This window comes from Quercus lobata, chromosome 4, assembly GCF_001633185.2.
Source record: "Quercus lobata isolate SW786 chromosome 4, ValleyOak3.0 Primary Assembly, whole genome shotgun sequence".
NCBI lineage: Eukaryota > Viridiplantae > Streptophyta > Magnoliopsida > Fagales > Fagaceae > Quercus > Quercus lobata.
In genome coordinates this window covers 87,299,756-87,311,649 of record NC_044907.1, presented here as the reverse complement: position 1 = coordinate 87,311,649, position 11,894 = coordinate 87,299,756, and the positions used below count along the sequence as shown (strand labels likewise).

The window sequence follows — 11,894 nt, the reverse complement described above, 5'->3', positions numbered from 1 at the left end:
TTAAAATTCTAAGTTAGGTGAATAGTTTAGAATTTGTCAAATTATCAACATTGGAACAAAAATGACTTTTTTTTTTTTTTTAGTGTTAAATGATGATAACATGGCAAAAATTGATCCATTAATTTAACAATGAATCGTAAAGATTTTACACACCCCATAATAGATTAATCCTATAGGATTTTAATCCTGTACTATGTCACACCAGGGAATGTACAATATACTATCAATTGTAGCAATACATACACAATCCAGTAAAACAACACCATTGCCCAGGAAATTCAATGATGTTTTTTTTTTAGTATTCTATTATTTATCAAATAGGTAAGTAAAATTAATTTTATTCTGAAATCAGATTCAGATGAATGTGTTTCAAACTCAACTGAGACAATAATGTTTCTTTTTACTTTGCAAGCCTACGAAGTTATCATAGGACCTGTAGCTGTCAGTTAAGTCAACTTTAAAGCCCAAAGCTCCACTCCAAAGTGTCATGCCGACTAGAAACTAGGAGAAGCAGGCCCACAAATCAGAACTATACTCTGTAGAAAACACCACATCATGATGAAAACGATAGTCATATAGAAGAATAGCCACAAGACTTTTAGCATAGTAGTTGGAGAGTTGCCTAGAGAGTGTCGGTCTAATTTATTCATCATCTTTCTTTCTTTTTTTAGTTTTTAGTTTTTTTTTTTTTTTTTCTTCTTCTTCTTTCTTTAGTAAACACACAAGATTACATCACAAAATTTATGGTATTGTTATAATATTCGACATTCATAAATAAACTAGTAAGTAATTTGTGCATTGCATAAAAAGATTGAGAAAAATATGATACATTTTTCGGGTAAGCTAATATTGAATCATTGATCATGCTGACATTCCAATATGTGACTTGTTTCCGGCACTAGTCTACGGGTTTTTCCCACTAGCAAAATTTTAGGAGTAAGAGATTAATATATTCAATATTTTAAGGATTTAAAATTAAGCACATAATTGAAACAAATGCATCTTAATGTATTATAAAAAATTTGCATTTTTATTTTTATTTTTTATTTTTTTATTATTTTTTCTTTTTTTACTTCGGGCCCTAGCTTGAAGTCTTGGATCCAACCATAAGCAGAATATTAAGAGTTTGATGTGAACATGGCAACAGAGTCGCTCTCTCTCTCTCTCTCTCTCTCTTTCTCTCTCTCTCCATTACTGCCTTTCTATTACTTATGTGTCATCTCCATTTTCGCCCCTATATCTGTTAGCTTGGCGGCATTTAAGTCAATGATGGCAGGTGACATTATCCTTGGTGAATGCTTTTTTCAATGATTTGTACCTACCCAAAAAAACAAGCATTTAATGCCCAACGACCTGGTTTCTTTGAAGACAAGATGCCTTGTTTTCCTAAGTAAGAACACTAGCATTGATGTTATAAATGCTAAGAGTGTTTGGTAGAAGAGTTTAAATAATGTTATTTGAATATTTTTAATATATGTGTAGGTAAAAAAGTATATGAAATTGTATGTATATGTGTTTAAAATACTCAAAAAATTATTCAAAATAGGCTACTAAACGGCCCTAAATTTATTGATGTTATTGGTCTTTAAAGTATTAAATGCTAAAAATTTTCATTCTCTCTCCTACCTCTTTTTCTTTTGTCTCTCGAACTCAGTGTCTACCGTCTCTCCTCTCTCCCATCAAACTCAATCTCTTATCTTTTGCCGGTGGAGATTGGTTTGGATTTGCTAGATTTGGTGTTATTGTTAATGGGTTTTGAATATAAATAAATAAAAAAAAAAAAAAAGAAAAGAAATGCACATGAAAATAAAACAATTGAGGTAAAGTGTATTGTTCAATATTATATTAAAGTGAAAAAAAAAGGTTTTGTGTTAAAATATGATTGGGATACAAAACCCGGTGCTAGTTCTCTAATTAGGAAGGCCAACCAATTACTGGCAAGCCTAACCCCTTCCCTGTTGCTAAAACAAAATCACTTTGCCAAACTTTGTTTCCAAACATGTGAAAGAGGCATGGTTAAGCCAACCCTAGAAGATGGTGCACACCCTTTACCCTATGCAAAAACAAGATATTGACTTCTCAATATTGGAATCTTAGCAATTTTTGTTGGGAATTTAGATTTGTGGGATGCGAAAATAATAGAAAAAAATTGCAAGAAAGAAAACAGTCACACACGACATAAGAAATTACGTGGTTCAGCAAATTGTCTATATCCACGGAATTGCAGTAATTTCACTATTTTAGGAAAAATTTGCAAAATGCGGTAGTATAATTTTTTTTTTTTTCAATACAAGGAACCTTAATTTTAAATCTAAGAAAATTTTACATTTAAAAATCATAATGCTTCCGTATCAGTTCAGGCCATAATCCAGATTGAACACAAATCAATCTTCACATAGCCCAACATTTCCAACCTATTCAAGCTAATCTCCAATAGGAGGAGAAACCTACACCAAAAATCATCAAGACACTCATCATACCTATAGTAGATCCATTATATACCTTTCTGATATCCCTCTAAAAACCATTCCATCAGCTAATGTTCATATTCTCTCATTTCCTAATCTGCCCTCATTTTGGCTGAGTAGGAAATCTTTTCGCTTTTGAATAGGCAAATTTCATACGACATAATAGATGAATTTGCTACCACATAACAAAATTGTCACGGCGAAATTTTCATCCTCATATACAGAACTTTCTATCTTATTTATCATTTCTTAACACTATTCCTTCACTAATTTGGACTTAAATGTAATTAATTGTGTTCATTAAAGAATGCTAAAAATTATGGATTCCAGTTAGCTCAATTGATAAAATTTCTAATAGTTGAATAAGAGATCTGGAGTTCAACTTTAGCTAAACCAAAAACTTATTGGTGTTTTAGCCAAAAGTTAAAATTCTAAAAATAAAAAATAAAAAAAAGAAGAAGTATGCCAGAAATTGTTTTAAGCTTGACTCTCCTCCTTAAAACCGGGTTCAAAAGCTACCAAGTCCTATCATGAAACGTGGCTAGACAAAAAGAAAGGATCCCACATCAGGTTTAATGTATAGCTAGGCTACCAGTAAAACTTGATTTATCAGCTTTTGGCAACTCACAATCCCCCCTTTACACTAAAATAAGGTGAGGTAGTCAAAAGCTTTGGCTTTGAATAAGCTCAAAAAATTATCAATCAGAAAATGAAATAAAATACCAAACGATGCAATGCAGATTATGATGTCAACTCGAAGAACGAATAACTAAAGTTATCTCAATGATTAGATAACAAATTTAGCATATGATCGAATCTTTTATCAAAATTTTAAAGGGAACCTATGCATATAAAATACATAGATATTATTTTAAAAAGTAATTATTAACATTGTATTGAGATTCTTAAATTCGGATAAATGCTGGACAAAGATTGGATCCAATGCTCTTGTACATGGGATCTGTTGAAATGCAGACATATAACAAATGTTTGACACATGTTCATATCCCAATGTGTCCAATGCACAAGAGCACTAGGCCCAAATCAATTCCCCAAATGTAGCACTAAGTCAATCTTTAGAGTTCATTGGGCAAGTCATTTCTTCTATAATTGACACTTAAGTAAAAGCAAACAAACACATTTAACAAAAGGAAAATTTAATGGATGTCCTGACGGCATTTGGTAATGAACTGTTATAGAAAGTTTTTATGAGGGAAAAAAAATTGATAACCTTTTATATTTCCAATAAAAGTGATATCAAAATTTTCATAAAATGCTTCATTATCAAATGAACTAAAGGCTCCCCATTGACCAAACCCATTAATAAATTATACAATAAGGATATATAAAGAAAATGTGATAACCACAAGTAGATCGAATATTAAATTGAATTATATGTGCTTGCGTTAAGTGCATAGTATATTTAGATCAATTTTGGTTATATAAAAAATTAGGAAAATTCTTAATTATAGTTTGATTAGTCATTTTAGGTGTGATGAAGATGTGACTAACCCTTAATTAGGTTATAATAAATAGTATTAGAGACAATCTAATAATAATATGTTGCTAGGACATGTGTTAAATTTAATTACAGCGAATATGTTCTAGGTCAATTAGGATTGGTATGGTGCAAACGTAACTAGTACTTCATTGGTTACTATTTTAATTCCTTAGAATATATTTTTTTCACACACATGTTTCCTACAAGTTTTTGAAAATAAGATCTTTACTATTGAATTTGAAAACTTAAATACAATTATAATAATCCACAACGAAATTGATAAGATGAATTGAGAGGTAGTTTGTGGATAGAATGCTAGCATTCTATCCCTTTGGTATATATTATAAACTTATAAAGAACCCAAAAAACCAAATGAAGAACTAATTCTGATAAACAATCCCTATAAAAATATAATAAATAAATAAAATCGTATAAACAATCTAATTTTTTCCTTGCTACAATCATTGTTACTGTGGGGATCGTTCGATTGATGGGCCCATAGGATTCAGAATGGGTTCAGGATTGTTGGGCCAGTGGCCCATCGGAGGCCATATACCCGTCTGAGGACACTATAGTCCTCGGCAGAACGCGTCCGGGGACAATCGCGTCCGAGGACGATCAGGACGTGGTCTCGTTGCGATCAAATCTCAGAATTCAGTCATCTCAAAGGATAGAGTAGCCGACTAAAGATGAAAGAGATAAGGCAAACAAATATCTGAAGCTACAGCTACCTCCGCATTAATGACCTCTCAACCAACTCTCTGGCCGCATTAATGTGGAGGTGATACCTGAACAGTGGGGAAACAGCCTTACAGCTGCCAAAAGGAAGTTCCAGGAGGTGCCAGACGGGACAGAAAGAAATCCTCCGAACCCAACCTACACGTGTGCGGCGAGGATGGAGCGCAAAGGGAGATATATAAACGAAAGGAAGAACATGAAAAGGGGCGATCGACAAAAAAAAGAGAAAGAAGAAGGAAAAAACGGAGAGAACGAGAGAGAAGAAAGTAAGAAGGAAGAGAGAGAGATTTGTACTAGTCACTAAAGAAAGACGTTCGTTTTACCAACTCTAAAACCTTCAACGGGCTTGAGGGTAAATCTGGGAGGGAGATACCACAGTTAACCTAGTTCTTTACACCCACGCTCTACAAATCATATTGTCTGGGCCTTTTACGTACGAACCCAATACTGTTTAGGTTCGTCACTAAATCGTGTCCTTACAGTTACTAATTTTTTTTTTTTTTTTTTGGAGAATCGTTTGTTACCAAATTATTAGTACTAATTTCCCTCACTTTTGCCTCCATGTATTATAATTTACCATCAATAGATAATTCATACTTTGTTGGGGACTAGTCAGAAATTACCTCTTTCACCATATCCCTACTCTTCTTGTTTTATTTCATTTCCAATTTCATTATAAAAATGTGTTAAATGCTGAAGGAAATTGTTACACACTTTTAGTATTTGTTTACCGGTTGTTTTATATTGCCAAACTTTTTTTTTTTTTTTCATGATTGTGCTTGCTACTAGAGTATATGCCACACTAGTCCCATAGCGTAAAATCCATATGTCATTACATGCATGATAAATGTGATATGATATATTAAAAAAATTTATATAAAAAAATACTAAATTACACATTTTTACTCTTAAAATTTGGATTTGTTTTTATTTTAGCCCCTTGCTATTGAGATTTTTGTTTCTACACCAAATTTGATTTCATTTCCAAGTCATTCTGTCCACCTTTTGTTATTGTTTAGACAGTAAGTGCAAACAAAACGACCTTGTATTCACACCCCACCCTTCCCTCTCTTAACAACCATATTAGTTATAAACAAGAACAAAATGAAATTGCTAATGATTCTAAATTTTAAGAGTAAGAGGTATAATTTTTATAAAAAAAAATATATGTATGTTGGGCTGGAGAAAGAGCGTTGAAGCTGAGGTAGAAGTCCAACAACTGTCCCCAATCCTCATGATTGCACAGGTTGGTCACATGGAGACTGCATTGTGGTGGGATCCATCGGTTAGAGTTCACAACGTGACCCCACTAACAAAAGCAAACACTCGATTATCCCAAATAAAATAAAAAAAGCAAGCAAACCTCCTCCATATATATATATATATATATATATATATGTATATATATATATATATGATTGAGTCACTCTGAAATTTTAAAATTTAGATTTTACCAGTATTTAGATTTTATACTTTAACGTTTCAGGATTTGAACTTTGTCCCCCTATATTTTAGAGGTGTTCAAATTTTACTCCCTAAAATTTGAGGGTGTTTAGATTTTACATCTTATAGTTTCATAACTTGGGAGTGTAAAATCTAAATACCAAATACCACTGTTTTTTAAAATATTTTGCAATCTACCATTATTTCCAAAATATGTAAGGATTTACTACTAATTAGAAACTCGAGTTTTTCATGTTACTCAAGTTTCAAGGAAAAAATTTTAAACTCAAATTCCATAAAAAAATAGCACCACAAATTTGAATGCTGCTTTTTCAAAAAATTTGAATTTCTAGAACTTGAGTTATATGGTAAATTCGAGTATTAAAAAGATAGTAGATTGCTAAATATTTAGTGATACATAGTTAATTTGGCTAAATTCTTAGGTATTTTTGAAATATAAAAAAATAGTACTCTTTTTTTTCATATTCATGATAAATTTTACCATGAATTTAACGAGTAATCTATTTCATAAATGTGAGAGAGAGAAAAAAAAAAAAAAAAAACACCATTCTCCCTAGTCCGGCCCTCAGCTATTGCGTAAAAATTACTCTTCCGAAAATACCCTCCCACCCCACCCATATGACATGAGCTGTCAATTTCCACATATGTCACTCTGTTTTACGGTGAAGAACCCTCTCTCTTTTTTTTTTCTTTCTACCCACATCCAATAATTTAATGCCACGTGGAAGCTAAACATAACCTTTCCAATCGTCAGAACTCGCAGTGCTTGACACGTGTCGAGGTCCCGATGCCCCCAGAACTCTCTCTTTCTCTTTCTCTCTCTCTCTCTCCGAAGTAGACTAAAGTAGTACCATATTTCAAACTCTGTGTGTCCCTCCCTTTTGAGCTCTCATTTTTTTTTCTCTCTCTATAGCTCTCTCTCTCTTTCTCTCTCTGGTTTTGACACAAAGATCTGGGTGAGAAGATTCAGCTGGAGTTTGATGGGTAACTAAATTTTGTGTTTTTGTTTTGTTTTTTTGTTTTCTGGGTTTGGTTTGTTAGGTTCTGTTTAGTCCTCTGTTTGGTTGCTGAGAAAAAAGTAAAGGGAAAAAAGAGTGTGTGTGTGTGTGTGTGTCAAAAAGTTGAAAATTTTGAACTTTGTGTGTTAATATTACGTGGGTTTGGTTTGTTTTAAAGTGATGGGAAGAGAAATGGTGAAATTTTTTAAGATTTGGTAGTTTCTCTCTGTGTTTTTTTTTTTTTTTTTCTGAGTGACCAAACAGAGCTTTAGGGTTTATAAATTCATGACAAGAAATGATTCATATGTTACTGTTATATGTTGTGGTTATAATTTTGTTTGATTCTGTACATCTTTTGGTGCTATTTAGTTTTAGTTCTATCTTACCTTTACTAATTAGAATCATGAAAGCATTTTGTTTGATTCTGTACATCTTTTGGTGCTATTTAGTTTTAGTTCTATCTTACCTTTACTAATTAGAATCATGAAAGCATGTACTAATATAAGCAAAATTGAGTTTTGCATATTGGGTTTTCAGAATTGATATCGATTTTACATTTAGATTTTTCCCTGGAGGCCCCTTGATGATGTTGGGATTTGATTCTATGAAGGTTTTTTTTTGGTTTTGTAAATGTACTTTGTATTTTTCATTGAACCCTGGTTATAGTATATCTGTATATGTTTGTGATTATGCCCATGCATGTGTAAGTAAGCGTTGAATTCTCTGATTCTTGTGGAGCCTATACTCTGTTTGGATCAGTGGGGCACATTGTGTTGTGTAGTCTAGGGGTTTAGTTAGCTCTCATGCTGATGATTAAGATAAAGTAAGAATGACAGAGCTGTGAAGGTTGAGACTTAGGTGAGCAATTCCTTTCCAGTCTATCTATGCTCAGTGACCATAGCTAGACTTGGAAAGGAGAAAACCCTCGTTGTTAAAATAGGCAACCCTTGTAAGGAAACTTTCATTTTGTTGGAACTAGAAATATTTTTCACGAAATTGAAAAGAAGAAGAAGAAGAAGAATGTATTTTCACTTTCTTTGAGGAAATGAATCATGAGATTTTTTTTTTCTAAATGCCTATGGTACATGTTTCGTTTTGCTCTTAGGAGATTTCTTCCATTTCAGATGTTTTGCTCTGAAAAGACTTGTTTGCGAATGTGTAGCAACTGGCAAGAGTTAAAACTTTTTCTGCCAGGAAAGTAGAGAAATATATATATATATATATATATATTTTTTTTTTAACTTATTACTTTCTACTGTTTGAAAGGGAAATGAAAATGTCATATTTCCAATAATTCCTTTGATGTTTTAGAAGCACGTTTAACTTTCAAGGGGTTACCCCTATAATGGTACTGAATATGCTCTGAAAGTATCATAGTTTAACTATTTAACTTCTGTGGTGGAGAAAATGTCTTCAATTTGCCTTCATGTTTTAATTTCATCAGCTTAAACTTTTGCCAATGGACCCAAATTGTAGTATATTATTCCAGCTCTTCTACAAGAAATGAAACTGAGGCACTTTGTATGCTTTCCCCTACATGCATTTAGCACAAATCCTTAAATGCACACTGCAATTGAGTTGTGTGGCCTGTTGGTTTTACTGGCTAGAGGTGAGTCCAATGGGCTATTCTTTAAAGAGGTTCCCTACGTTTTCAGGAAAAAAAAGAAACAATAAATATGATTTATTAAGTTGATATAAATTGTCATATCTGGATAATTGATGTACATGGATATATGGATATGAAGAATATATTTGATATTTGAACTTGCATACTAGGAACAGAAATTGTGCTTGATGTATGGGTAGACCAGGGTCTAGTGTCCCATACAGTATTTGAACTGACTCAAAAAATCTCCATTATTTTGATGCTTTTGAAGTTTGGAAGATTGTGATGCAGGTGGGGATATAAGATGGGGTTGCCCATTTGTTTGAGTCATGAAGGAGGCGACATATGGTAGTAAGTGGAGATAGGGCATGGGCTCTGTCTTGTTATCCAAAAGTTTCTCCTCCATTGTGAGAATTTATAGAGAGAATTAAGTTTGTTTATGTATAAAGTATGTCATTTGATGCTTTAATTAAGTAGAAAAGATTTGCTTTTATTTTGGGTTAGGTATTATATATCAAGTATGTCACCACCACTCCTTGGCAAACTTATTTTATTTTGGGGTTAAGTATTTATCATGTAGCTGAAAAATTCTGAATGAACAACTTCTATGCCTGAAAGGTTGCCTCTCTATGGCAATTGGTTTGATTTTGCTTTCTCAGGGATTTTTAGAATTCGTTTTTGACTGACAAGAGGGTGACAATTAATGCTCATCTTTATAATAAGGGGAAAAAATCAAAATCACATGATGGGTTCCATCATCAAGCTAGAACTAGCCCCCACCACACCCCCCCCCGGGGGGCGGGGAGCACCCATTGTCACTCTGACTTTCTTAGAGGCTTCATTATAGATCATGAAAATTAATTGTCTTAGCTTTTGATCTAGATCCTGGCATAGTTGTCATGTTTGGTGACACTGAGAGAACATACCTTAGCCAAAGGGTCCAGCTTCAGTCCAATTTTTCTTTGAAAATAGAAGAAAACAGGCATATTGGGCATATTGGTAAGGTTGCTTTTTGTCTGTGGGTTGCATGACATGAAATCCCATGAGGATATACATGTAGGTTTTTGTTTCAAACTACTGTCCTCTTTAGATAATTAGAAGATGATTATCTGAGCTTTCCTTGTGTGGATGCTGTGATGGTTAAGTTATAGAAATGGTTATCTTCAATCAGATAACCACACCAATGATCTCTAGCTCAAATGTTACCTCTTCTACTTGTAATAGCAAGGTAAATCTGAGGTTGTGGGTTCAAGACCCACTGGGTTCATAACTTACCAAAGAAAAAATAGTCATCAGACAACTACAGTTTTATCCTTAATCTGATGTAGAATAATCTCATCAGATTTGTAACCATAGTTCCTTCACGAAGGCAGAAGGATGCTGGAATTTGAATTAGGAAAAATGCTGTATTGTAGGTCATTTGATTTTCCTGTAAGATTAAATCTGAGTCCACAGGTCCTCTCCCTCCTTCATTCCTGTGAAATTGGAACTTTGACTTATGAATGAGAATTAAAAATTTTCTCATTAAAGCAGAATCTTAAATGGTCTATTTGTGCGCATGCAATGTAATTTTCTCTTCTCACTGAACTCCATTGTATAATTAGTTCTCAATGACATGTATCTGAGCTTTTCTTGTGTGGTTTCTTTCAGCATTCTGATTAGGAGGTAATTACAAGAGGTGAAACATACTATAAGTAATTTGCCATGGATCAATCAGAACAGACACAAAAACAGCAGCAGCAACAACAGCAGCCTGTGGTGGGAGTTTCCACAGGTGCCAACCAAATGGCTTATGCCGCTCCTAACTATCAAACTGCTGCCATGGTGGCTCCTGGAACTCCTGCTGTAGGCGTCCATTCCCCAACCCAGCCTCCCAACACTTTCTCCAATTCTTCACACCAGCTTGCCTATCAGCAAGCCCAGCATTTCCACCACCAACAGCAGCAGCAGCAGCAACAGCAACTTCAGGTGTTCTGGGCTAACCAAATGCAAGAAATTGAGCAAACAAATGACTTCAAGAATCACAGCCTCCCACTTGCTCGTATTAAGAAAATAATGAAAGCTGATGAGGACGTCCGAATGATTTCAGCAGAGGCTCCAGTCATATTTGCGAAGGCATGTGAAATGTTCATCTTGGAACTGACTTTGCGCTCTTGGATCCATACAGAAGAGAACAAAAGGAGGACATTACAAAAGAATGATATTGCAGCTGCCATTTCGAGGACTGACGTCTTTGATTTCTTGGTTGATATTATTCCAAGAGATGAACTGAAAGAGGAGGGACTTGGGGTCACCAAGGCTACTATTCCAGTGGTAGGATCCCCTGCCGATATTCCATATTACTATGTCCCACCACAGCATCCTGTTGGACCTACGGGAATGATCATGGGAAAGCCAGTCGACCAAGCTGCAATGTATGTTGCACAACAGCCTCGACCACCTATGGCTTTCATGCCATGGCCACAGACGCAAGCTCAACAGCAGCAACAATCCCAGCAGCAGCAAACAGACTCTTGAAGACCATGTTCAAGGTAATGTGACAGGTGTTTAGTGGCTTCTTTGTGATTGTTAGAGATAATTTCAGTAGTGTCTTTAAGTGAGTGGTGTAGCAGTAGTGTTAGTTGGTAGCTGTAATACTAAACTTAGTGAATGATGCCAAGCATGTGAAGTGATTGTCTGATGTATGGGCTTGTATTTGCTCTAATTTAAAAAGTTTGTCTCAATCTGTGTTTGTGTTTGGCTCTTTTGGCTAGTAGGTGAAATGATGGTTGGTTTGCTTGAACAGAAGTTCAAGAAAGCTTATATATTGTTCAAGAATGACCAAAAGAGTTATGCTCATGATACGACTAATGGCTGTTGAGTTTCAATATTCAACAGTTATTGGTGTTAAAGCCAATTTGCAATGCATTTGATGTCTGTGATTTCATTCTGTAAATTATTATGGTGGATCTTATTTTAAAACCGTATACTGGCTGCCCTAACCACTAAGGGTTGGATTAAATTGAACTTTCAGGATGTTTCAGGCTGGCGAAACATTTTTTTTCACCCTGTGCAGAAAAGGGTGGAATTGTTTTTATAATAGTTCCTTTTACCCACTTTTATCAATTTATATAGTTTTT

The 11,894-nt window shown here is 34.2% G+C and overlaps 1 protein-coding gene and 1 long non-coding RNA gene across 2 annotated transcripts; one reads left to right on the top strand and one right to left on the bottom strand.

Annotated features, from left to right (window-relative positions):
* The first annotated feature begins 6,987 nt into the window (after positions 1 to 6,987).
* Positions 6,988 to 11,680, top strand: LOC115987003 (nuclear transcription factor Y subunit C-2). The gene is made up of 2 exons (XM_031110441.1): positions 6,988 to 7,155; positions 10,426 to 11,680. The coding sequence occupies exon 2, from the start codon at positions 10,480 to 10,482 to the stop codon at positions 11,290 to 11,292; it is 813 nt and encodes a 270-aa protein (XP_030966301.1). The 5' UTR covers positions 6,988 to 7,155; positions 10,426 to 10,479; the 3' UTR covers positions 11,293 to 11,680.
* Positions 7,401 to 10,419, bottom strand: LOC115987004. The gene is made up of 2 exons (XR_004090950.1): positions 7,636 to 10,419; positions 7,401 to 7,555 (listed from the first exon to the last, which is right to left on the bottom strand). It is a non-coding gene; the product is annotated as an uncharacterized LOC115987004 (long non-coding RNA).
* Positions 11,681 to 11,894: the final 214 nt, after the last annotated feature.

Excerpts from the sequence above, each read along its gene's own strand:
- LOC115987003 (XM_031110441.1), top strand. The coding sequence starts at position 10,480 with ATGGATCAATCAGAACAGACACAAAAACAGCAGCAGCAACAACAGCAG.